This window comes from Calypte anna, chromosome Z, assembly GCF_003957555.1.
Source record: "Calypte anna isolate BGI_N300 chromosome Z, bCalAnn1_v1.p, whole genome shotgun sequence".
Taxonomy (NCBI): domain Eukaryota; kingdom Metazoa; phylum Chordata; class Aves; order Apodiformes; family Trochilidae; genus Calypte; species Calypte anna.
In genome coordinates this window covers 8,891,246-8,918,102 of record NC_044274.1, presented here as the reverse complement: position 1 = coordinate 8,918,102, position 26,857 = coordinate 8,891,246, and the positions used below count along the sequence as shown (strand labels likewise).

The 26,857-nt window shown below is 42.9% G+C and overlaps 1 protein-coding gene across 50 annotated transcripts in view; it reads right to left on the bottom strand.

Moving 5' to 3' along the window:
- Nucleotides 1–26,857, bottom strand: part of CELF4 (CUGBP Elav-like family member 4) — a 618,876-nt gene that overhangs the window by 76,266 nt on the left and 515,753 nt on the right. For 26 of the 50 annotated variants that reach the window (XM_030467206.1, XM_030467167.1, XM_030467190.1 and 23 more), the window contains one exon: nucleotides 983–1,111. In XM_030467206.1, coding sequence (XP_030323066.1) covers nucleotides 983–1,111 — 129 coding nt within the window. The remainder of the gene's footprint in view (nucleotides 1–982; nucleotides 1,112–26,857) is intronic. The other 24 variants (XM_030467157.1, XM_030467169.1, XM_030467191.1 and 21 more) reach the window with 1 other exon arrangement.

The following is a 26,857-nucleotide window of genomic DNA, read 5'->3' as shown; positions in this document are numbered from 1 at the left end:
GATGTTTGGAGCTCTTCTAAGCCAGCCTAGTCCACACCACTTTCTAGTGGGGATTTTCCAGGAAAGTGACATCTTTCTGTACTATATCACTGTGATTTGGATTTTTTGCCTCCCTGTTGCAAAAATATGCTGGCTGATGTTGTCACATGTCAAAATATCCAGTGAGATATGAACTGCATCAGCAGAACTGGTTTCTTCCCTAATGTTGAACATTCCAGTACAGTTTATGATATATTATACATGTATCAATATTTAATGGGCACATTATGCTGTCAAGAGAAGAGGGCTTCCTATTCAAATTGAAGCTACTTTGTCTAGAGGGTGATGGGGAGGAAAAAAAATGACCCTCATGTTCAAGAGGAAAGCCTCATTCTTACACCTAGGCTGTAGAAAAGTAACTTTTGTGCTATCCAGGAAAAAAAATTATGACTAAAAATGGCACCTAGTTTTGCAATGAAGCATTTGTGTGTTTCAAGCAGTAAACGTCCACTGAGTGTAATATCTAAATAAGCACCTGAATCTTGTAATTATGGTCACTGGCCACAGTGTATATATGAAAAGACCACCTGAAGAAGGGATGGTGGGTGAGAAATAAGCAGAGGTGTTGGTCAAAGATGGCGTGGTACGATGCAAAGTAGTAACCTTGGTTTTGGTTTAAAAAAATGGGATGGGGAGAGCACATCTTGAGTGAATGTGGAGGTCCTCAGTCCAGATGGCAAGGTCTGCCCAGTGAGAAAACAACAGTAGGAATCAGTTTGCATGCGGTCTGCTGGGGGCATGGGTTTTTGGGTGCAATCAGCTTTTTCTTGTCATGCACAAGCAGACAGCAACCAGAAAAAAAAAACCACCCTCCTTTAGCAAACATGATCCCTCCTAATCTGAGAGATGCTCTCTTAGTCACTACTTACTGACTTTTCCACATACAGAAAATAATATATCTGAACTGCCTCCATGTCCTGCTTTACACAAGCCATCACTTTACCTTTGCTGTTTCCATCCGGTCCCCGAAGGATCGTGCACTCCTCAATGTTGCCAAATGCCTCGAATAGCCTGCGCACGTCATCCTCTGACTGCTGCTTATTGAGCATGCCCACAAAGAGTTTTCTGTCTTCTGGAACAAAATAAAGAGATGCTTACCATATTTCAGGAGGGATGCGAAAGCCAAGATGGCTCAGTATCACATGCAAAACAAACAGTAATTTCATTGAAGTGACATATTTCAGAAACTGCTAGTCCTTTCCATTGGCTGGCTTGAAAAACCTTAATAGCATCTGACTTTCAATGAGTACTTGAAAACAACTTAGCAATTTTAAAACAGTAACAACAAAAAGTTATCTGCTACATATAAAATTTATAACTGTTTCTGAAAATCAAGACACCGAAGTCTTCCCAGTCAACTTTTTCTGAATTTTTTGCAGTCAGCTTGCAACTGAAATTACAACAGTCCTCAGACTGCAATGCAGGAACAAGATACATAAGGGTGGTATATAGAAATACAGTCAAAATGAAAAATAGTATATCAGTGGCCGTAATACTTCGCCGTAATACTAAGAAAATTGCCCCCCCCCCCCCCCCCAAAAAAAAAAAAAAAATTAAGTTGTTTTAAATCAGGATAAAATTGAAGGCACATGCTTATAAATAGAGATTTGTCATTCCTATCTACTCACAGACAGTTACCTACAAGTTTGGAAGAGTTTTTGTTAATATACATTTTTAATGTTCATTTCAAATAATCCCTAAGTTTTTGAGACCTATATTGTTTATTGAAACAAAGCTAGCTTATATGATTCCTAATATCTAAAATAGATCAAGCAGGTGGTATTTCATGTCAAAGCATGATGTGGGCCACTAGTAGAAAGCTGAATTTTGAATCAAGAAGGTCATTTATACTTGGACTTATATCACATATCTTCAGTCCTGAACTGAACACCTTCTGAAAATACTGATGAAAACAGACCAGCCTAATGACTGCTGAGTTGGTAGAAAGATCTTAGAGGGCACTAAATGGTGCCCCTAGATGAGGTTTATGTTCAGAGACCAGTACCATTACACATGACCAAAAAATTTACATAGTTCACATAGTGTATGTAAACAGGCCATTTGCACATGATTCATAAATGTCTGATGTATCATTCATTAAACACTATGTAAATGTGTGAGCCAAGATATTTTTTAGACCAGTTTCCAGAGCAGATGTAAGCAATTTAATAAATATATGTAAATAAATAAATAAACAAATACTTTGATTTAAAAAAAATATTTCTTTTTAATATGCATGCTAACCCAAAGCTGAACAAAACATTGGTTTGTAACAACCCTTTTCTGGCTGATAAATTGGGCGATTTATGCCACTTTTGTTCACCAAGAAATCACTGGTGTAGGCAATCTGTTCTGCTTCAACAAGTGTTTGATCAAAATTCCCCTCTCCAAGATGCACATGAAAATTGGCAAATTACTTTATAGCCTTGAATGAGGATAATTTTTCATGCAGTGGGTACTGAGTGAGGATATTAGGAGCTTTCAGTCCTGCAGCTGAGTTATCCACATGAACAGAAAGTGTACTGCCCACAGAAAGTGAGGAGTTATGTTGCCTTCAGTTAGGCTGCAAAATAGTAGGAAAAATAGGCTGAGGAGGGTACATGTGCATTTCTGATAGGAAGGGAAAACAGGAATAACCTTCTAATAGGCACATTAAAGCAAGAAATACAGCTGCTTTGTGGTGTAATTGATGAAGCCAAGGGACTTTTCAAGGACTTTGTTGGCAACATGAAGTTCAGGCTTTAATGATGCAGAAAGGCCTAACATTGTATGGCTTGTGCCCACCTGAAGAAAACATGATTTGCAGATCTGGAAGGTTTGTGTGGCTTGTGGCCATACTGACCCACAAAAGAGAATCTCAGAGGTGAGGTACAACCTAAGGGAGACAGCCACTGAAGTTGACTGTGCATCTGTGGGGCATCTCTCAGTCTAGGGTTAGAAAAAGCCCTGGAGAAAGAGTCGAGTCCACACTCTCATGGTTCTCCAGATTTCAGAAGAAAATACCCAGAGAATGAGAAAAGCTGTTCTGGAAGATGGGAGGTATTTCAGGAAGGGGGCTAGAGTAGTGGGAGTTAACTAGGGACACTACTGGCAAAAGGCTTTGCCTAGGAAGTTTGTGTCTAGTAAATACTTCCACACAGAGGAAGCATCTCTTATATCGTACTTAAGCAGTTTCCTCAGTTTCAAATAAGCTGCATCAGCAAAAGCGCCCCTATAGCTGCATAACTGTATTTTCACTAGGCTTTTTGCTAATATAAATGTATCATTAAAAAAAAATCACATCCCTCCTCTGTCAGCAAAACTCTCTAGTGTGGAACTGGCCTGAAACTGCCTTGTCTGGTTTAGTTTATGCAAAGCAAAAACCAGGTGTTTTAGGAACCACTTAATTTTATATTACATTTTATTCTATTTTATTTTTGTTTTAGTCTCTGCTTTCTGCCTCTCTGCAGGACATTAGGAGTGGTGATGTCTGTCCCCAGAGCAGGCTGGTAGAAGATGGGGTGCTTTAGCAGACCAGCAGGAATAGTCTCTACTAAGGGCAAGGACCACCTTTCCTGGTGTGTGCTGGTCTAGTCCCCCAGTGGGGATGACATGAAGGGATCCTACCATGGATATACAGGGCTCAGCCCTGCCTGGACATCTCCTCCAAACTTGTCTCCAAATCAGTGCCTCGTCTCTCTACAGAAAAACTGCCTTAGGTTGTCAAGGGAATCATTTGTCATATCTGCCTTTGCAGAAATCTACACAATCACATACTCAGCGGATAAAAAATGAGTTCATTTAACAAGCATTTTTTTTTTTTTTCTGAGAGGTGCTTCTAACAAAATGCTGCATTTACGTTTCATGTCCCAGCCCTGCCAGGGAGCTCAGCAGTGTGTTTTAAAAATGTCCCTCAAATCTCAGGCAGGAAGAGAGAGGCAAGGCTGCAGCAGCTGGAGCCATTCAGCACATTTCAGGTCTTGGCTAATGAGTTTATCTTTTGATGGGCCTGTTTATGAGCCTCTTATATGCTGAGGGTATGCTGAGGGACCCCATATGATTCTTCTCCAGGTCTCAAACAAAAAGCTGACATGTCATACGCCAGGGCAACTACTTCTGCTTTTGTAAATTTGTCTGAAAAATGCCATGAGACTGCCAGAAAGAAACAAAGGGAGATATGCTGCCATCAGTGCAATGTGTCTTAGCATGTGTGCACAGCAGAGGTGCTCAAAGGAGCATGGAGGGCAGTACCTTTCTTGTACCATTGCTTAGGCCACTCTACATACTACGGAAACCAAAGGTTGCACACAAATCTGGAGCAGTCCCCAGATCAAGATGTCCCAGAAATCTGCCTGTCTGTAGGGACCCCCCTGCTGAGTCCCATGCCTCCTCCTCTTTCAAAAAGACATGATCCCAGATTTATGTGTTCCAGGATGCACATCTAAATTTCAGAGCATGGGGCAAATTTAGTTCCCTATGACCTCCATAGCTTGATGCTATCATGCTAACTTCAGATTGTGGAACTGAGGTGTAAAAAAGCTTCAAACCAAGCCACTTAAGCCCTGTGCCCCGGGGAACATAGTCAAGGAGAACAGAAATACCACTGTCCAGAGGCAGAAGAGAAGGACAAAAAGAGGAAAGGCACAAGATCTAGGATGCTCCCAGCATGGGACTTCAGTACGACTGTGTGCTCTAGCTTAAGGTGTCCGATGGTCAAGGGAGACACTCCTCACAGTACTGTCCAGTCTTACAACAGCAGAGGTGGGCAGTCATGAGGAGCAGCCTCTGTCTCCTCACTGAGGGAAACCAAGACAGTGAGCTTATTTAGCATAAGTAAGGTGTAATGAAAGCCTATTCTAGGCAGCTTCACATGGCCATGCATCAGATGCACATCTGAGCATCTCCCCTTTGCTTTTGTTAGGAAGGAGCAGTACAATTTCTGTCTATTACACAAACCAAAGTGACAGTTTCAGTTTTTTGTCTCATGCCCAAGTACCACGTGCTAATGAAGAAACTTCACTAACTTCGCTGAAAAGGCAGCTTTCTACAGCAACAGACTGATCAGTGACACTGCTCCACAGCGCAGGGGCTGAATGTGGTGTCCATTTAAGCCTCTTCTCCACAGTTTTTGTTTTCCCTCATTAGTCTTCACCCTATCATCAGTCTTCCCCTACAACCTTAATCCATCCTGCCTATTTGGCCCATGGAAATAATAATGGCAGGGAGGTTGGAGTATATGATCTGTAAAGTCTCTTCCAACCTAAACCATTGTATGATTCTATGATTTCTTTGTGCTGTGGTGCCCAGAAAAGCCAAAGAGGTTTCTGCTGGTGCACCACAAATCCTCCCCTGAGATACTCCCATAATACTGAAAATTAAGTTCAACTCAAGTGCATTCCATCTTGCCATCAACAAACATCAGGAGCTAGCATTCCCTGCTTCTCCCAGGAAGATGGGCAGGGAAAGAAAGGCCACAGACTTGGCAAACCAGAGTCCGCAGAGATGTCCCCTTAGTGACAGATCCAATACCCCTATGGAACCAGGCTCCATTCTTGGCCACTCTGCCGTCTGTGGAGACTTGTGCCTGTCAAGAAAAGCTGGCTGCAAGGCACAGGAGTGAAAGAATGTATCTTGTTAGATAAATATCCACAGTCTACAGATCCTCCCGGCTGTGTTTATATGAAGCCTCGGCACCTTCCCTGGTGCAAATAGGGGTTAAATTATTCCCTGTTCTATTTGTGTTTAAATGTTATGTTTCTATGATAAGCGTAAGGCAGAGGTGTCAGACAGGCCCGGGAGAAGGAGACAGCACACGTGAAAGGTGAAATAATAGAGCATTGCAAACCAAGTGCTGAGAGGAGATGGGAAGAGGGGACAAGGGAGCGAGGGGGAGAAGAGGGAGGATGGGCACTAATTAAAGAGACAGAAGGGACAATGAGATGCAGGATGTTTGATCCTGTCTGGAGCAAGAGGACAAGAACAAGAATCACAGCAATTGTGGAGGGACTAGGAGAAAATTAGGGTCACTCACAGAGAGACATGACACAGGTTTGTGTTTATCCAGATAGATCTTGCTAATGTATGTGTGTGTGTAGAGGGGGTACATTTTGATAAGAGTGTATAAATATGCTTGTGTTCTCGTATTGCTCATGCAAAACAAAGAGGCCGAATTCTTGTAGCAAGGAACTTGAAGCTGACTCTGGATCACTGCCTCCAAGGCCTTGGAAATAAAGCAGGACAGGAGAGAGAACCAGTCCCCAGAAGGGACTACAGTCCGTCTAGCCACAAAACCCATTGTTCTAAAACCTGTGAGCCTCTGTATTTCATCCTGGATTCATTCATCCATGGATAGCGTGTGTACTTTTTGTGAGAACAAAACTGGCATCTGCATTTTTCTGTAGAGGTCTGAGCACCTTCTGTATGTGCATGGTACTCACCAGAGAAATTCTCTGATGTTACTCGATGCCTTTGGCTTCATAAAGCATCAGGATCAGGTTGCTGTATGGCTTTGTTTCAGAAACCAGATGCTAATTAATTCCATTATTTATATAGATAATAATTATTTGTCCCTTCTGCTATTCCCCTCCTCCCCAAACATTGCTTGCACACACAGTGGGGGACCAGCTGCTGTGCCTCAGTCCAGGCACTGAGAAGGCCTTAAAGCTTATCTCTTTGGCACCATGACAAAACAAACGACCAGCCTAGAGAAGTTTTTATGTGCAGCTGTGAGTAAGAAGAAAATGTTGGTGGATAGGACCAAGTGCCACATCTACCAGAGGATGCAATAGGCAGAGTGGGTCTTTCTTGCCTGATCTCCTGGCTGGTAATGAGCAGAGCAGGAAGAGGAAGCAGTGTTGAAAGTGTCCATCATAGAATCTTACAGAATCACAGAATAGTTTGGGTTGGTAGGAACCTTTAAAGGACATCCTGTCCAATCCTCCTTGCAAAGACCAAGTACATCTTCAACTTGATTGGGATGCTCAGAGACCTTGAATGGATGAGGCAGATGATCCCTTGCAGGGATGAGGCATCTATTACCTCTCTGGGCAAGATGTTGCAGCCTTCCACCATCCTAATGGTAAAAAAGGTCTTCCTTGTATCTTAGCTGAATCTACCTTCTTTGAGTTCAAAATCATTCCCCCTTGTCCTGTTGCTACAGGCCCTATTGCAAAGTCTCTTTCCTTCTTCCCTGAAGTATTGAAAGGCCACAATAAGGTCATCCTGAAGCCTTTGTTCTCCAGGCTGAACAACCTCAACTTTCCCTGTAAGATAGGTGCTCCAACCCTCTCATTACTTTTGTGGCCTCCTCTGGACTCACTCCAACATGTTTCTCTTTCCCATCTTGAGGACTCCAGTGCTGGGGTGGTCCAGATGAGGTCTTACCAAAGCAATGTAGAGGAGTAAAATCACTCCCCTCAACCTTCTGGCCACGTATCTTTTGAGCTGCAAGTACAGGTTGCTGGCTCACATCCAGTTTTTCATTCACTGGTACCTCCAAATCCATGCAGTGGGATTAGGAATCTGTGACAAAATCACAGTGGTGGAAAAGTGTTTTTGAATGATCATAAACAAAGTATCCCCTCAGGCCAAAGAAGAGGGGTGAGCTGTAGGTACCATGAACATTTTGAAAGTTTGGGTTGAACTCTGAACTCAAATCTGAAAGCTCAGACCACCTCCTCCCTCAAGCTGGAGTGTCCCACTGCTCCCCTCAACCTGTGCTAATCAGTCAGATCAATAGGCTAAAAGCAGGGCATATCCCAGGGCCTGGGCTGCACACTCCTGTTGCCATTTTCACAGCAGTCCTACAGCTCCATGATGATGATTACAGCCCTTTCCACAGGGGAAGCGATTACAAATTCTGTTGTAGCTAATTGTAAATTAGCTAATTATTTTCTCTGTGGTACCTTGCTGGAAAATTCATGAACCTTGTAAAATGGAGGTGTTTCAAAAATTAGGATGTGGAAAGAAAAACAACAAACCAAAAAAATAACCAAAGCCCAACCCACTCTGGAAAAAACAACAGAAACTTATGCTACCTAACTCCAAACAATAGCAACTGAACTCTCTTGCCACCTGCTCCTATTTCCCCCTTTTCACTCTCCTCTCCATCTCAAACAAGGCTCACAAGGGGCTAATTCTGCTGCAGTCTTTAAAATGTTTGCTGAGCTCACCTGTTCCTTGCAGCTGGGTGTTGTGGGGCATCCCTAATCACATCTTAGCAGGAGTGATTTCTCTGTGCTGATCTCTTCCCCTCCTCCTTTTCCCGGTTTGGTTTTACTTAACAGATTCTTTATATCCCATACGTTAGCAGATATGATTGCACAGCTGCCAGCCTCCGACTGCTGGGGACAGAGGCTTTGAGACACCCGGGCTAGAGAGAATAATAGCTAATCTGAGCAGCTGTGTGATGGGGCAAGAGCAAATGAATATAGGCCCAGGTGTTGGAGCATGATTCTCCTGCACAAAGGAGGAAGCTTCATCCCACTGGTGAGTTGTTCTCCACTGTTGCATCTGAGAAAAACTTTGTTTGAAGGAATTCTCTTATTTAATTGCTTGGCTGCACTCTGAGCCTTGATACGGGCATGGATCTTCTATATGGAGTTTAAAAAAATAGCTGTAAGAGGGATAGTAGGTCTGTCTGACTTGGTGTACTGATTCTGGTGATAGCCAGTTGCTGATGTCCAGGAAAGAATATGAGAATAGGGGAAGAAATTTTTTAAATCCCTCCAGATGTTCTCCCAAACTTCAGTGCACTCTAGTTCTGGAGTCTGATGTGGAGCAGTTTATTTTATAAGTTATAGTTTTTGAAGGGTCTTTTTTTGATGTAATTGTTCAGGTGTGTTTTTGAACCCATGCACATTGTGAACATCCACTACATTCTGCAGCAAGACATTCTGCATCTTACTCATACACTGAACCTCTTCCTTTTGTTTATTTGGTACATACCACAAACTATTTTCTGTAGGCAGACCCTAGATCTTGTTTTAGAAAAGAGTAGAATTCACTCATGATCCAGTTATGGCCCATGAGGATATGCAAGAGCCTGGCTCCATCTCCGGCAATGTTTGTACATTTCAGACTGGTTTAGGGACTCCTTGGTCCCATCTCAAGCTGTGCTCTGGATATTGTGGAAAACAAAATAACTTTTCCCGTCCTGTAACTCATTATTTCAGGTATCAGAGAGATGGATGACCATGTAGTTACTGTTATTAAATGCTTAGAATACATCTCTTCCAAGGGCAGCAGTTTCAGTGGAAATAGGAGCCTCAGTTTCCCTATCTTCCAAAAGAATAATCAATACTTGCTCCAAGAAAAGCTGGAGGTTTCTGAGGTTCCTCAGTGTTTGTCACAAGGCAGGAATATGGTCAGTTCTGGCAGTAAGAATTAAAGGCACCTGGAAGGCTGGTGGTCAGATCTATGGCTGAACTCTCTTTTTTTTATCAGATCTGAGTAGTGGGAGCTTCTCTGACTCCTTTTTTTGTGCAAGAGGAATCTGTCATGGGGAAAATGTCAAGGTAGGGCTTAGTTTGAAATGGAAAGCTCTGCTTTTGCAAATGATCAACAACTGTGAAACTTGGAGTCATCTTCCAGGGAATGATTTTCATGTCCAGAGGTGGTGTGATCCCTAAAGATAGTGTCAGAGTGATGTAGGTGTGTGTCTCCTGGAGGGGAGGGGGCTGCTGTTGGCCCTATGAGCAACTGCAAAGAAGTTTAACACGTTGCCAACTCGTGAGCCTAATATCTAAGATTATGTTTTCAAATTAAATGTGTCTGCACCTATTCTCTACTCCCAGGGTCTTCCTTCTATTACAGTCCTGTTCTGCTGAGCACAGAGACCTGTTTGACAGCAAACTGGAATTGCTCCTTGATCTGGATCAGCTGCTTAACTATGTCCAGGCATTGTATGGGAGAGCAAACATATAAGCAGAATAGATAAAGTGCAGAGATAGCACAAAAATTGAAGGAGATGGAGAAGATAATTGAGACCAGGAAGATGAATTCTGTTTGGGGTTGGCTGTGCTCCTGTGGCAAGACTTGCTGTCTACCTGCACTGAAGGGAAATCCAACCTTAAACCTACAGTGTCATTTGGACAGCTGAGATGAAAGTGCATTTAGGCTTCCTCTCCGCTGATAGGTTCTGGACAAAAACTTGAGCAACAGGTCAAGCAAATCCTGCCATGAAGACACAGTGTAAAAGATTCCTTTAGCAGTAGACTCTTCTTGTGCAGCTGAGAATATTATAACCCCAAGACAAATATCGGTAGTTCTGACTTGCTGAACAGTGCTGTCACAACTGTCCATTGCCAAGAGATGCTATTCCCTGTGCAGATCTTAAATGACAGGTTTTATGGTGTTTGAAATTGAGCTGGGAAAACAGCTCACAACAACCCATTTTATTAGTAGCCTTTGCTTAGGAAAGCTGGTGGTGGGAGTAGTCTAAAACCTGGTGTCATGCAAATCACTAAGAATCTGTCTGATTTGTGCCTGTCAGATCATAATTCTTCCAAGTTTATTCATTATCTGAAATACCCAACTGGAATATTCTGAGAATGGCTCATGAAACAAGATGTTTTAGGAAAAGACTTAAGTAAAAATGTGATCTTCCAAATTTCAATGTATAGCCTAAGCACCTGCTTTCTCTTCACCATCCTTCCACAACAGGAAGAATATAGGAATTCAAATCAGCCTTACAGTCATGAAAAAAGCCCCAAGTAAGGCATGCCTCTTTCCCTAAATGTTAGCAGCTTTTGCTTGCAACTTCCATTTCCTAGGAAAACCCCTGGAAATGTTCGTGAGAGGAAAACACCTAAGGAAGATCCAGCACCAAAGTGTGGAGGTGTACAGCTGTGCTATAGCTAAACATCACAGCATTTTCTGTGGCTTCTTGGGCTTCTTCCTCAGGCAAATCTACCAATGTTTTCCTGAGCCAGCTTGATGGATTTTCTGAAGAAAGAGGTGAAGGAGAAAACTGTCTTGTACTATCAAACAACACCTCAGATGAACACTGAATCGTGCTTCTGAACTCATCTTTCAGAGGCAGCTCAGATTTGAATACAACTCCTCCAGCCTTTGGTTCTGGGGAATTTAACACATTATAATTCCTAAGTGTAACATCCCCTTTTCACTCTGTGGCCACACAAGGATGAGGCTGAGCCTGAAGGGATGTTTGGTTTTCACACTCATCCAGAGAAAAGCTTAGAAGCTTCCTGACAAACTCCTCAGGGTCAGTGGTGTCAAGGCTGGTATGTCAGGAAAATAAGTTTCAGTTCCTAAACTCATCTCACTGGTGACCTGTCGGGGCTTTGAAACCCTTTCCAGAAGCCTAGAAGTCCAGGACATTAATCCATGGTAGCACTCCAGCCTTGAGCACTGAGGGCTGTTGGAATAGCAGAGACATAGGAAGGAAGGGGGGTGGGAAGGACATATTTTCTCTTGCAGAAGCTGTGACGACATTTCAGATCAAATTAAACTTCAGTTTTTAAAGACTTCAGTGGAGGTAATTGAAACACTTCCTCACAATTGCCTGAACCTAAGTGTTATCTCTCTTTTCCTCTGTATATCATCCCTTTTTTCCAAGCCTGAGACAGCCCTGCACGGCCACAGCCTCCTTAATATTAAAGACGGTTATTAAATGGGATTCGCCAAAAGACAAAGGGCTGAAAACCTGCCAATTGTTAATCCCTCTTTCGCTGTGCTTAAAAATTCCATTTCCTTCATTTGAAGAAAGGGGGGGGGGGGGAGGGAAGAAAAGAGAATTATACGCCTATGTCTAATTTAAATTCTGGCGTCGCGGGTCCTGTTCTCTTCTCCCTCTCTTGACGTCTGAATATATTCCTTTATTACCATTATTACAGCTTTCTGATTGCATTAAAATTCATCCACATGCTTCTCTCCACATTCCACTTTTCTTTTGCCAGTTTTTTTGCTAATTCCCTTTTTCTCTCCCCCTTCCCTCCCCACTTTCAAATTATAGAGAATGTCATTAAAGATCTCCACAAAATGCCTCAACTCCTTTCTCTCTTGCTTTTATAAACTTGCTGGCTTTCTTCCTCTCCATCCACTTGTCTACAAACAAAGAAAATGAAGGAGAGGCAAAAGAATACAGTAATAATAAAGGAATCCAAGCAGCATGTCTCATAGGTCTCAATAACACCTTTCCTACATCATACAGCTCCAGGCCTAATGCTCACTTCAGTTATGAAGCCATATTTCACACACAAGTTTTGTGCATTATTTGTCTGATGCTTGTACCTGAAATCCTCAGCTAAAATCAAAAGTGTAGTGTGCCAGGCTGCATGCAGAAGTGTGGAAAAAATCAGTCCTGCCTGTAACTGTATGAAGAAAAATAAGGAGGCTAGAAATAGAAATATAATTTCACCCTGCTTTGTAGAGGAAGAGCTGAAATCCTGTGAGGATTTGCCTACAGATGTGAGCAGTGAAGCTGGGTATGGAGAGAATGTGCTATTTGCAAGTGATCGGTTCAAGATCTGGGACCTTAGCTGGGATGCCTCCATTTAACCTTTTACTTGACACTTGTCTCCATTTAACCTGCAAGAAGACCTTAAAAGTGATGTTTTTTCCCCCCCACACCTAAAAAGAAGGTGTATCTTTGCTTAAGCCCTGTTCCACTTTATCTAGGTGGAAGTCCCAGTCTGGCAATTGTATAGCTAAAAATGAAGATGAGAATTTGTCTCCTTTTCTATATGGAATACCACCTACCTTGTAGGCACCTAAACTACAAGGTGGGGACATGACATTACTGATTCCCCTGAACTGTCCCTGTGACTCTCACAGCCCAGCTGAGTGGAAGAAGATGCTGTTGTAAAACTTTCATTCATTCTCTCCAGTTGCCCCAGGGTGCCTAAGCAGATTTTTTTCTTAGGTTCATGGGGATTTTTTTGTTGTTGTTTTTGTTTCTGTCACCCTCAATTACACTATTATAATGAAATGACTGAAGTTGGATGAAAAATGGAATTTTCTTTCTATGAGAAATACTGATGTCTCAAAAAAAATATGCTTCCACTTTGAATTGCAGAGTCCAAAGTTCTAGTGAAATGGAAATTCTTCAGTTGTGAAATGTTACAGGGTATTGTCTCAGAGGAACAAAAAGACTTTGTCATAATAGCCTCAAAACATTAAATATATAAAGCAGAATAGCCGTGGTTTTCAGCCAGACAAAAGAGGGTACATTTTCACACACTGTATGAATAAAGGAAAGACATTTCTGCCATGGGATGATGCTGAACACAAAGTCATAAATTAACTCTGAAGAGAATGAGACAGACTAGTGGTGGTTGTGTCCACTCACTGCTATTAAACATGAAGATCCAGATGCTGAATCTATCTTAGCTGCAAAACCTCTGTCTGCTAGAAGCCAGAGGATATTAAGTGAAGGGTCACTCTTTATAAAAGCCCTATTCTGACTCTTTCTAATGGGTACTACTGGAGCAGAGGATGCTGGACTACACAAACCTTTGGTCTAACCCAAAATGGAAGCTCTTATGTTCTTAGTGTTTTAATACAATACAGACAGGAAAAAAGATAATCAAAAAGATCCTGTTAAAATGACAGATTTGTACCCCCTGAAATAAGAACTCAGTACATTAATTTAAAAAAAACCATGTCCCCTGGGCAAAAAATCTCATTGAAATGGACTTGTTCCAGGGGAACACACTGACTTTTACAAAACTTCATATTCGGGTAGATAACTGCTCCTTTGAAATGCTTTGGCCAGCTTGGCAAATGACCCAGGAAATGAATGGGTCTGCTTCAGGATGCCACCTGGCAGGATCTGACTGGCCTTATCCACATACTCATTTAGACACCACAAGGTGTGTTTGTGAAAGAAAACTATGTTCCAGGGGTGCTACACTCATGCTTGAAATAAACATTGAAGATGCAGGGTTGAAAGGGAAGCTTATCGGAGTTAGTGGAAAAGAGTCCTGTGGAGCATTTGCCGGCTTTGGATGAGCCCCTTGATCTGCTGAACTGCTGCTCAGTATGTCCCTACTGCTGCTGGGTATTGCAGGTATTCCTTGATGAAGAATGGCCTGTAAGACCCATGCCAGGGGAGGCCTGGTGAGGAAGCAGTGGAAGGACAGTGGACCCTCCATGATGCCAATCACACCTTTTGTATGCTAGGGTTTTGCTGCTGATACATATATTTCCCTGATTTGGCCTTGTTTCTTAGCCTCCTTTTAGCACTCTCTTGTAAAAAGGGGAAGAAAACCAAAATCCTTTGAGACCTCCAGCACAGGCAAACCTCATTCTTTCTGTTATTGGAAGACTTTCTTGTGAGCCTGACCCCATGTTTTAAAAAAAGAAGAGCAAAATAGTGATAGAAGTCAGGAAAAATGTGACCAGTGTGGCCCGAAATGCCAGGCAGCAATGGCAGTGTGTGATGTAGGGGTTGCAATAGAACTTAACAACCAACACAATCACAGTTCCTTTAGTGAAAACAATATTCAACACACACTTGGATGGAAGACAAGCCTGCTCTACCCAGCAAGAAGTTACCTATAGATGTGGGATGTCCCATACCCTGGTCTGGAGCTTCCCAGACACTTCATCTCCCTGGATTATGTTTCGTTACAAACCCCGGGGAGACACATCCCACTCATGGCATTGGGAGAAGTTCTCTCCTCTGGCTGGGGGAAAGGGAAAGTGAGACTCCTTTGCTGTCAATTAGCATCTGCCTGTAAATGTTTTATTGAAGATTATTTCTTCCACCCACCCTCCCACCCCCCAACTCTCGTCTCTGACTGGCTTTAAATGCCACTGTCATTTCCATCTGCTGACAGAGCTCCTTAACTGTTGCACCGAATGCCATTCGCTAAAACCAACTAATAGAGGGAAATGAGGTTAACCTTTAAGAAAGGTGAAAATGAGCTGGGTGCTATGCCAGCAGTAAAGAATACTTCATAAACAGCCTCCTGCTGCAGAGGCAGTTTACTCCAGGCAGTGGCATTGCTAGTAGCTCCATTTGTAGGTGGGCTGTTCAGGGGTGAGCTTGGCCAGGAGAAGGCATGGGACCATTCTGCTCACATTTCTTAGTCAGGCCTTGTCTGGCAGGCCTGTGGGGACAGTCCCATGACTCTGGTCTTGGCTGTTGTTGTCAGAACTCACAGTGAATGTTCATTGACTGTAGTGGATGTGTACGGACATATTGGTGGCTTGAACCAGCAGAGATTTTCTCCATAATATTTTTTCCCCAAGCATGCAGGGAGATGGGAGTGCTCAGGGCCAAATCCCGCCTTGCCTGTTTCCTTGCTGTGGTCCCTCTTTCCACTGATTTTTCTAAGTCCTTCACAGCTCAGCCCAACACTATCTATTTATTCTTACTGACTGACTTAGGGCTCTGTTTCTGTAAAAGTGGTATTGGTGGGTGGTCCTGCACTCTCTGAAGGACCATTATTGTCCTATATTTTCTCTTCAGGCTTAATAAACTTGTCTTTTTGCTCATCCAAGTGTTAAATAAAATCATAGAATCATAGAATGGTTTGGGTCAGAAGGGACTTTAAAGCTCATCTAGTTCCAACCTTCCTGATTGGGCAGGGTTACCTCACACTAGACTAAAATCTTGGCTTTAAACCACAGCTTGATCTTCCTTGTCCCACTCCCAAGCTCATACCTCTGCTGTGCAACTCATGAAGCAGAGTGAATGGGAAGATCTGGGGACCATAAACCATGCACTTCCATACAACAACAGCAAGAGGAGGTTTTTATCTCAGTCTACACAGAAGATTAGCATCAGGAGAGTCTTACAGGAGGTAACTCAGTCCCTTACCAGTTTGAGGTAATGCAGAAGGAGGAAATGCAGCGCAATGCCATGATGGGAACAAGACAAATATTTGGAAAGTAATTTCCTGTTGTCAGGTCTCTGCTTCATCTAACTTTAATTAGACTGGTAAGCCTGGAGAATGCATATACTACTAACTAAATTAATAACAACCTGCAATAGAGGATAGAGTCTGTACAAAGCTGGGAAGTTTGCCTCCTGTTTTCAGTTAATTTTTTTCCTCTAATTTTATACAGATAAATATTTTTACAGAACTAGAATGAAGTTGGGCCTTTGTCTTACCCTTATACAGTACTGAAAATACTATTGTCTTTCTCTTGCAGTGGTGTATTATCAATGCCAAAAATAGTTGAGACAGAAAAATACACACCTGGAATAAAGGATCTGTAAGCATAAATCTACAAAGCTTCCTAAAACAAGGTCTTTAGTGGGTGTAAATCAACAACACAGACATACACCATGCAATGAGTGAGTTATTTCTCCCACCAACAAAGCTATGGCCAGATCAGCAAATATGAAAAGCAATCATCACATTCCTACTCGAGGTTAGTGCCTGAAGAAATTAATTCTCTGATTCAGGGTAAAATCAGAGTCTTTCAAAGGCAAATTTCCATCTACTGTAGCTTCACTGTCCACATGGGAAAATATAACCCTCAGTAGACTCTTTCTACTTCAAATTCCATCATCACTAATAATGCTTTTTGTCTAACAGTGCTTTTTGGGGTGTGTGGAGAAAGCAGGACTGTTGCAAGCCAGATCTGAACCTGGCTCTGGTTCCTATTACTGCAACAGTACTGTAACTGTGCTAAGGGGAGTCATCTCTTCCCTTCATCAGTAGCAAAAAGGCTCAGAGACACAGAGAGAGAAAGAGACCGAGGGTGCCGTTTTATAGCAAGCCTTTTCTGAGCTCGAGAGCTCACTGTGCTATTATTTCCCCCTTTTTCCCTCATTTCAGGCCTTTTTTTTTTTTTTTTGTGTGTGTGTGTGTGTGTGTGTTTCATGTTTGGCCCTTGGCAGTCTGTGAGATGTGCTGACAACTTGTAACTCTCACTCAGCTCCGTGAGGGCTTTGTTCTCTGTGTGCATGGCTCCCTCCTTCGAAAAATGACAGTGAGAGATAACATTGACACAGAGAGCCAGTGCCTGGCCCTGGCACACTCCCTATGCTAAAGATCCTCTCCAGTGATCTGCAGCATCAGTCAGGAAACAAAGGTGGGCATCATGCAAGAACAAAAGCCCAAAAAACTAGTGGCAATGACCTGTTCTTCCTTTTACCTCTGCTATAGCCCCAGGTCTCATGGGGTTTATCCTCAAAAAGGGATTTTCAGGGATCTGGTCTCTGCTCCTGGATATGACCACACAGCTGCTTCTAGGACCTTCCCATCCCGTGACCAAGCTATGGAATAAGTCATTCTGCTTGTCCCATACATCTAGACCCACAGGTTTTGTTTTGGCTAAAACGTGTGTCCTTGAGAGGGGTCAAGTCTTACTATGAGGACACCAGTCAGACTAACCATCAGCTTCACAATCTGCTTTGATGTGTATCCTCTTGTGACAAAAGCCCATCTTTGACTTCTCACTTTAATGTGTTTGGCATCACATTCAGACTAGAAAAGTTTCAGAGAAAAGTTCAGTCTCCTTCCAGCTGATTAAAGCACTCTTTAGTATATAGGCTTTTTTCCCAGAAAAGATACTGTCATAAAGACCCAAGTCTCTTGGAGCTCTCTCAGGCAAGGATGAGCACAACTCTTTAAGCCTGACTCTTTGAAGCATCTGTTTCTTCTATATAAGTCTTTTCAAAATCTTTAACAGTTTTTAAAAGGTGAATGCTAGGCTGGGATAAGTTTGCCAGAGTACTCCCCCACCAACAGTACCTACTAAAAAATCATCTTTGTCCTCCAGTTTCCTTGCTTATACAGCAAGAGGTCCCATTAGATGCTTTTCCCTACTATCACACTGGGAGTTAATGTTGACTTCCTCAGCCATGCTAACCACTTTTCTAGGTCATTGCATAGGTACTTTTCTAGGTCAATGTCTTATGAAATATAGCCTCTCATTCCTTAGGCCTGGTGTTTTAGCCTTATTCCTCCATGAGTCATCTTAGGTTTGGTTCTGCAGAAACACACACATAATGCCTCTGCCAGCCAAAGCTTGTTCAGAGTGACCTCTGTGACTCAGATGACTCTGTATCAGAGCCCTGTCCTTACAATTTTCCATTTTGTGTTATCCACAGGTTTTATCAGCTGAGATATTTAATTCCACATCATTTATGACAATGCTGACTAACATCAGAGCTGGTACTGATCCGTTAAGAGCCCTGCTACAAATACCCTCACTCTATCATGCTTTCTCTTTGACAGCTGCATTTTCAGATTTGCCCATTGCCCACTTCTTAATCCATTTAACGACTGCCCTCTTGAACACTGTGCTCAGCAGGAACTAACAGGAAGTTCCAGTTCTAGAGATTCAACCTTTGCAGCTCAAGATAGCTTCTACTGATAAGGAAATCTGAATCAGTCAGTTTTGCCAAGGGAAAGATAGGATCTCAAAGACACATAGCCCCTCTCCTCCCTTCCCTTGCCTCTGGCACTCTTCATTCTCCCTGGCTTGAACAACAGGACTTCTCTGTTGCAGCACAGTTCTCTAACAGTGGCATCTAAAGAATAATGTGTTTTCCAAAGTACTGGCCATGTTACACATATACTGTAACAAAAATTTGGTATGGTCCCCAGTTATGTCTATTTTTTTATCTCAGTTACTACAGCTTTTTGTTAATGGCCAGTTCCTTCCCAGGTTATGTTTGCTCCAAAGGTGTAGACATTATCTTTGCAAACAGAGTGACTCAACTACCACAAGAAAGACTCTGTTCTTCTTCTTCTTATCAAATCCTTAACATGAACATGTCTGCAGGACTGGAATAAAACAGCCTCTACAAGCTAGTCCCACAGAAAGTCTAAGAACTAGAGGGAACAGCAGATGAGGGGGAGCAGTCACAATTCTGAAGAGGTTTTCATGCAAAGGGAAACACAGGACAAGTTTTTAACTTTCCCCACCTCAAAATCTTTTTACTGGGAGGAGAAATAATTGTACTGAATTTACTCAGAGATTTCCCTGCAAAGTCAAGCAATGTACAGCAATAGGGTTCTTATCATTCAGCTGAATCCCTGAACATTTCTCTGAGCTAGAAACAAAGACCAGGTCCCATTTGGCACGACATTTATTTAGAATATGTAATGTTAACCACAAGGAAGTCCAAGAACATGCACAGAACGCTGCTTTAACTCTTCCACTGTTCATCTGATGGCTTATGCAGACTCATTTTTGGCCTATTCCTTCCACTTTGGCCCAGACACAGGAAGTTCTACCTCTGGATGGTCTTTGGTCTTAACAGCTGATGATAAGGTCTTTCTTTCTGATATAAGCATACACCTTCTCTGAATGGAAGCTAGGATCCAGAGAACAGAGACTTGAAATATTTGGTTGAGGCTTTCCTGATTTTGAGTACAAACATTGAAATTTCTCCTATCACTAATCCACCCATGTGCAAGATACAACAATTTGTCCCCATCTCCCTAGGTAGTAGTCTTACATTCAAGAGAGGCCTTAATTTTTCTGTTTCTGTTATCAAATGTGGGAGTAGTTCTAGGAAAATCTCTGTGTTTTAATATTTTGTCTATCTGCAATCCAGGGGAATTTTGGCAACAATTGTTTTGATATCAAATTCTGAAACATGCTGTCACAGTAATAGCAAGACAGCTGTAACACTGATTTAACATATTCATTCAAACATTGCCCAGGTACTAGCAGGCAGTGGAGTTGATCCTGCATGAGGCTTGGGGAAACTGTGGTATCGTGAAGTTAAAGTGGAACACAGCCTATCATACACTTCAGGAGCTGTGACTTTTTGTTTTGCAGCAGAAACCCAGCATAAAGCAAGACCCTTTTCCTCTGGGTCTGGACTTTCCTACTGTGCTTTCACATCTCTAGTTCATAATGCTGACTTCAGAGAGCTCTGCACAGACTGCTTAAACTATATGAAAGCACAAGATCGGGAGTTTAGTTTACTCAGAAAATGCATTTGTGTGTCTGTGTGTTTGCATATGTATGCGTGCAGCATGTGGGTGTGATTCCCTAAATACAAGACGAAGTGCCTGTCACAGAGAATAGACCTTAAAAGGGGTTTCTGAGCTGCCAGAAGAAAAGCTGGGAAGAAAAAAATGAAGTGAAAAGGCAACCTTCCCACCACAACCAGCAACTCGAATCAAAAAGCGATAGCATTCGAGAAAAAGAAAGTTTTGGAAATACAGGGATAAATTATGTGTGTACTTTAGTGTGAAATACTCCCCCCACTCCTGTCCCCAAATGATAAGGAAATGAGCTGGATGCCAGGGGAAATTCAGGTTGAATTTAGGCAACAGAAATATTTTTAAGCCAAGCTTCAGTTGGTGTTAGCTTGAGTTTGGCCATTAACTGACACTGGACAGTTATGGCCATTTAGATGTGGTGTTGGGGGACATGGTTTAGGGGAGAACTTTTAGGGAATGATGATTTGGCTCGATGATCCCTAGGGTCTTTTCCAACCTGGAAGATTCTATGATTCTATTTCATCGCTCTCTAACAATTTGTGTTTCCACAACAGATTTAGGGAGATGTTGGCACTCATGGGCAGGTAACCCTTTTATGGTTTCCCCACCATCAAACAGTATCACCAACCCCTTTGCATCAGGTGAGGTCTCAATGTGTGGTGACATCTCCACCCTAAGACCCTGCCACTGCTTTCCAGTGTACAAATCTGCAGGAGGGCCTGGAAAAGAGGAGATGCATCTCTCTTCCAGGAGACCACCTGTGACCTAGGATCCTTCCAGGTTCCCCACTGTTCTGGTTCATTTCATGGAGGATCAAACAGCCAGGCAGGCAGTGCTGCCAATATCTGAGGTGGCTGACATCTGTCAATCAGTGTTTATACAAATGTGTGAGACCCAACAAAAAGGGGCATCAGCAAGAGTGGTGGGTGCCTAGCATGGGCAGAGGGAAAGTAACTGAATTATTCAAAATGCTAGAGTGTGTTAGAATGTATTTTTCCTTTGTCTTTGTGGAGCTGAGGTCACTGCCTCATCTCCATTCCTATCACCCAGCGAGTCCTTGGAAATCTCTGCATGGTGCTGGATACAGGCTGGCACTGAGTGCCACCTTGGAGGTGCTGAAGGTCTGGCAGGATGGGGACTGCTGCTGATTTACTTTCTCGCTACTGTTTGGGTAAGCAGCAAGGTAGGAAAAGGGGGGATGATTGAAAGGACTGGGGAGAGAAGAAGAAAGGGGGAAGAAAAGATAATAAGAAAGCCCCCACTGCCCTCTGCCATTGTGCTGTTCACTAGAAGGCTCCCTACAGAATTATGCTGTCGTCTTGCAGGAAAGCATGTAATAACTGAAAATACAGTGTCAAAAGGAATTTTTCAGGCTTTGACAGCTCATAAATTACAGTTCGTTGACTTCTTCCTGGGTCTAGATTTAAATTAATAGGCAGGCAGATATATATTTCTTTTGCTCCTTTCTCCTGAGCAGTAGCAGTTGTGGAAGTGACGCAGTTTCTCACATCTCCATCTCCCCCTCTCATTCCTCCCCCCTCCCTTACAGGCTGTCTCCCCCAACAGTGCAGCTCAGCTCAACTCCCTTTCAAATCCCAGTGTGTGGTGGAGTGGTCCTCCTGACTCTGACTCTCCCTGGAACACAAGTGGGGAAAGCAAAGGCAGAGAAAATTGCAGTTCCTTGTAACAAATGGAGAGTCTTTACAAAATCAGACCCTTTCAGGGAGATATTTGGCAGAAAATGGTCACAGATAAGTAAAGGTCAGAGATGCTCAGGTGATGACTGTGGCACCTGAAATGAAAGCGGGCAAAAAGAATAATCCTACCTTCTAAATAAATCAAAATAAGATGGTCATAGGTCAACATGTGTGCTTTCACCTTTTAGTGAAGCTTTAGGTCCTTACCTATAGTGTGAATTCAGGTGACTATGTGGATGGATGGACAGACAGAAGGATGGACAGTTGCATATAGTGACAAACAGACAAGACAGGAGATCAGAGCTCCAGAAAAAAGTCATGTTCTTAAAGAGATAACACTCTGCCTGCCTGAACTCTCTTGCAGATACTTCTGTGTGTCTGCTGGTCTCAGCTGAACAGCTACCAGCATTTTGCTGCTGGGAGAAATGAGCAAGAAGATGGAAGTTTGCACACCACTTGCAGTGCTCTGGTAGACAGGATTGATCAGCACTTCCCTGCCTGCACAGGTCTGGAGGTGTTTGCTATTTCAACAAAGGAAGGTAGGTGGCTGGGGTGATGGAAAAAACCTATTGTTCTTTTGCACAGTGATGCATTTATGAATTTGGGGCAGGACAACCTGAGGTCTGTCTGTGCTGTTGCTCTACAGTTATAAGGAGTTCAGCCTGCACCAGGGACGGCTGTGAGATTCCTAGGAGGCTGAGGATTTGCAGCACATAAGTAGTAAAATGCGCTAAGTGCTTTTGAGTCCCGCAGTTGAAAAGGTCTCATGTAAAAAGAGGTTATTAATAGCATTAAAGTTTCCTGCTACAAGTTGTAGTCTGCAGTCACCTCAGAAGCTGGGGCAAATATTGGGCTGTGTGCTTGACAGCTCCTATGAAAGAGCATCCCAGGACACATTCTTTCTTGGGAGGGTGGCAATGGCTCAGAGCTGAGAGATGAACATTTCCCTGGTTTGCCATAGTAACACAGGGAAAAGGAGTGAAAAGCACAGGGTCAGAAGGAACATGGGTCCAGGCTGCCCTTACGGAGGTGTGTGAAGGGTTTGAGTGTGACAGTCACACATTTGAATCAAAATCAGAAAGATCTTTGTGCTCGCACTATCAACTGCATTCACGTGGGTGATGAAGGGCGGTCACATCCCTCTGCAGAAGTAGCTCCTTGTGAAGTGCCACAGGCTGTGGGTTTACTCACCTCTCAGCTCAGCCATCCCTGTGAGGAGCCCTGGGCTGTGAGCCTGGGTGAGATCAAAGGGTGGGAAGGAGACGGAGGGGCTCTGGGTGTCATGCTCAAGCTGAGCAGGGGAACAGCAGGAGAGCTGACAGCCCAGGGTGTTTGCTCTGCAGGGAGCTCTGCTCCTGTGCCACAACACTGGGATGTTTCTTATCAACTCTGCTAAGAAATGTACAGACACTGTGGCATTCCACAAGATCTACAGGTGCTCCCTGTATGGGCTCAGATGCAAAGACTGCATGAGCGCAGGAGGGACAAAAAATTGAAACCCAATTTCACCTCAAACAGGAGGGAAATAATCTGTTTAGTGCTGGAGGCTCGTCCCTCTGCAATTACCTAAGCCTTGACTTTGACTGCTTAGAGGGTAGTGCATTTTGGGTCTGATGGTGTCTTGGCTGGGGAAAGTATTAAGAGAACTAGGAGATTTCCTGGATCATGGAGAATGTCTTGGGTTATGCTATAAGAGCTCTGTGAAAGGGACGAAGCCTCCTGGCAGCTTTTCTGAGGGGTGCAGCTGCAAGTTCCACTGGTTTTATCCTAGGCTGTTAGAAATCTGCATCTCTTAAAACCAGGCTCCCATGACTTGAAAAGTTGTGGCTCTAGGTGCTTAAATCTATTTGCTGTGACTGATTTCAAGAAAACTTGTTCTGAGGAAGACACTTATTACCAATGCATCATTCAAAGGAGTCCTGGATACCCCACATTGGTGATTCCATCTTGAGTGGCATGGGGAGCTGTTGTTTGTAGTTTAGATGGCAATTTGTGCTGTGATGGATAAATATCAGCTGCTCTCACAATGTTGCATGTACCTGTATCACCACACTACCTATTGGAGTTGCTATAAAAAATGCTGTAAATGAGTTCAAAATAAGAAAATTAATTCTTCAGAAGAGTTTCACAAACCAGCTGAAGACCCCATTCCACAACTTTCAGATCACCACAGACTGCAGCACTGGAAAACTTCTTTCACCTAATAGATACCACTGCTAAAATTACTGCCCCGATATCCAGCCTATGTCCTTTTGTCTTAATTTCAGCTTGCAACTATTTCCCATCAGCTATTGTTCCTGGCCCCTAACCGGGACTATCTAATCTATTATGCCCCTACAGCCCTCTCTGCCTTACTCTGATGAATACTTACTGCAATCCCCAGCATTATGATTTGCAAAACAGTATTTTACAGAGGACAGAGAGAAAGAAGTGACAGAGAAATAAGGCAACCTTTCAATCCATTTATCAGGGTCCTTGAAGTTCCCATTTCAAGGAAACAATCAGAAACAGGGAGCATAAAAATTGAATATGAAATCCGGGGCATTTTAAATAAATGGAAAGGTTAACAACAAAGACGACTCCCCTTGATGATAATAAGAGAAAAGCAGTCCTGAGACCTGTTGATCCGAGGTAGATCTTGTTTATTAGGAAAAGGCAATTGAATTAGTTGATAATTGAAAAACACAGAAATATGATGTTTAATAATTCCCTGTTTCTATTTTCTTAATTGAATGCTTTACTTTGCAAAGTGCAAGAAAAGTGGGTCTAATAGTATACTGTATCCAAGAGAGACCCATTTAATTGCACTCAACGGGTCTGAATCTACATTAAGCTATGTACTGTTGAGCTGCACCTGTACTCCCCTGGAAAAGGCATCATTAGCTGGCAAACCTCATCCTGATGTTTCTGAAGACTGTGCAGAGTGCATGAACCAGCTCACCCATGCTTGGCAATGGCAATAGTTAAAGCAACAGCAAGGCAGGAACCTCACAACTAGACTTGGGGTCTAAGAAATCACAGCTGCTAATTTACTGCTGCCCATTAGAATGTCTCCTGGCTAAGGAGAAGGAGTTTCCATGATAGTTGTCTGGCATAATTATTTTCAGGAATAGAAACATTTAAATAATGATGTGCAGAAGGTGTGATTTTTGAGCTCTCATCTGTTTAGGTGTTTGCAGTACATGTGTCATGATGGTGTCTCAGCTTTGGGCTCAATGAACCAAAGAGACCTTTAAGAGGTTATATTCTCCCATGTCTGTGAAATCTGTGATGTCTTCTGCATATTCTTCTAAAAATGTTGACAGTATCTTCTAAGGAAAGTGGTGCTGGACCAAAGGTCTCATCTTCTTTTCATTAGATTTTATAGCTCCTTGCTGAAATGAGGCATGGATAGAGCAAGTCTTCAACTCTTCTGGATAGGGAACAAGATAAATGTGAAGCAGATAATTAATTTGCCCACAGGGGATTTGGAAGGAAACCTATAGGAAATGTGGTCTAAGTCAGGAATGGTTGAGTATCAAATCCTCTCAGGCTATGCAGGAAGTCTTAGAGGCTCTCTCTGATTGTTCTTGTGTTGTGTAACTTCCTGGCCAGATCTGGAATACTGTGCTCAGTTCTGGTCTTCACTATACCAAGAAGATGTGGAGAGGGTTGAGTGGGTTCAGAGAAGGGCCACAAAGACGATCAAAGTACTGGGAAGCCTTCTGTATAAGGAAAGGCTGAGAAAAAAGCACATTCAGCTTAATGAGAAAAAAGGCTGAGAAAAAAGCACATTCAGAAGAAGGCTTAAGGTAGAGTTTACTGCCATGTTGCAGTAGATAAAGAGTGGCTACCAAGAAGAGGGATAGTCCCTTTTTACAAGTAGTCATGTAGAAAAAATGAAGGGTTATGGGTGTGTGTTACTTCTGGGTATATCTAAACGGGTCATCAGAAGAAAATTTTTCACTGTGGAAACAGTAGGGCTTTGGAGTAATCTCCCCAGTGAAGTGGTGGATTCCCCAATTGGACAATTTTTAGAATCAGTTTGACAAGGTGTTGGGCTTTCTGATCTAAACTCTGTTCCTACTTCAAAAAGTTGCACCAGATGATCAGTGAGGTCTCTTCCAACCTGGTATTCTGTGGTCCTATGATGATTCTGTGAATTTTGGTCAAAGGACAAATGTCTCCATTCTTTCATCAGCTCCAATTATAATCTCCAGGAGACTCACAGCCAGCTAGAAATATGTATCCTTTGCTGTTTGTTTGGAAAGATTTCTCTCATTTTCCTTTGGTAACCTGCACCATTAGCATGTTTCTGAGGTCAAGAGGGCTGGGCTCAGTTCCTTGCACAGAAATAAATGCACACAGCCACAACACAGATGACCATGTTTGCCTGTGATGGCCTCAGCCAAGCAGCTGAAAACTGAAAGAGTGAAGGAGCCTGAGTTCCTTTTTAGTCTTTGGTTTCAGGTCCTCTGGGTCAGGCCCACAGGAGACTAGGGGTAGATTACACTGCCTGTCTTGTGACTAAGCAGAGGACTGCTATGCCCAGGGCGCTCGCTCTGACATCTCTCACCATCATGAAATGTACTAATTGGGGTTTTGTGTGTGTATTTTTTTTATTTAATGGTCCTCTAGGACACTGAACCTGCATTATGATCAGAGGCTGATGAGTTAAGGATATGGGGAATTAGGCTCAGCTGGGCTTCTCTGCCAAGGGCTACAGTAGCTTATTATAGTCTGTACAGTATTTCCAGAAAAATGCTTTGAAATCATAGAACACCTTATGTGTGAGGGACAGGGAACTCTACATTCAAGGAGGCAATGTTGAAAAGAATGCAGGAAGCTTTTAACCCCTGTCAGTCATCTGTCTGCTTCTCAAACTAAGGCCCAGAAAATCTCCCCCTCTAGCTGATGAGATGCCTTTGCCATGACATAGTCCTGACAACTTCTCACTCCCCCAGCACTGAAGCACTCCATTGCATGTACTTCCTTGTGCCTATGTGTATGTGCATTCAAACTGAAGCAACTCAAACAAAATCTGGCACCACCTACTCAGCATCCCTTTGATAACTAAATAAAACAAACCAGCAACCCCCCTAACTCATGTTAAGGTCCTACCAGCCACTTACTTCACCACCATTGCAGAGCATGTTATTTGCCTTGGCACACAGTGCAAAGGAGTTCTCTCTGCTAGATTTTGTTCCACAAGGACTATCTGTTTCTGAGACTTGGGAAGAGACAAAATATCTGTCACACAGGATGAGAGCCAACATCTAA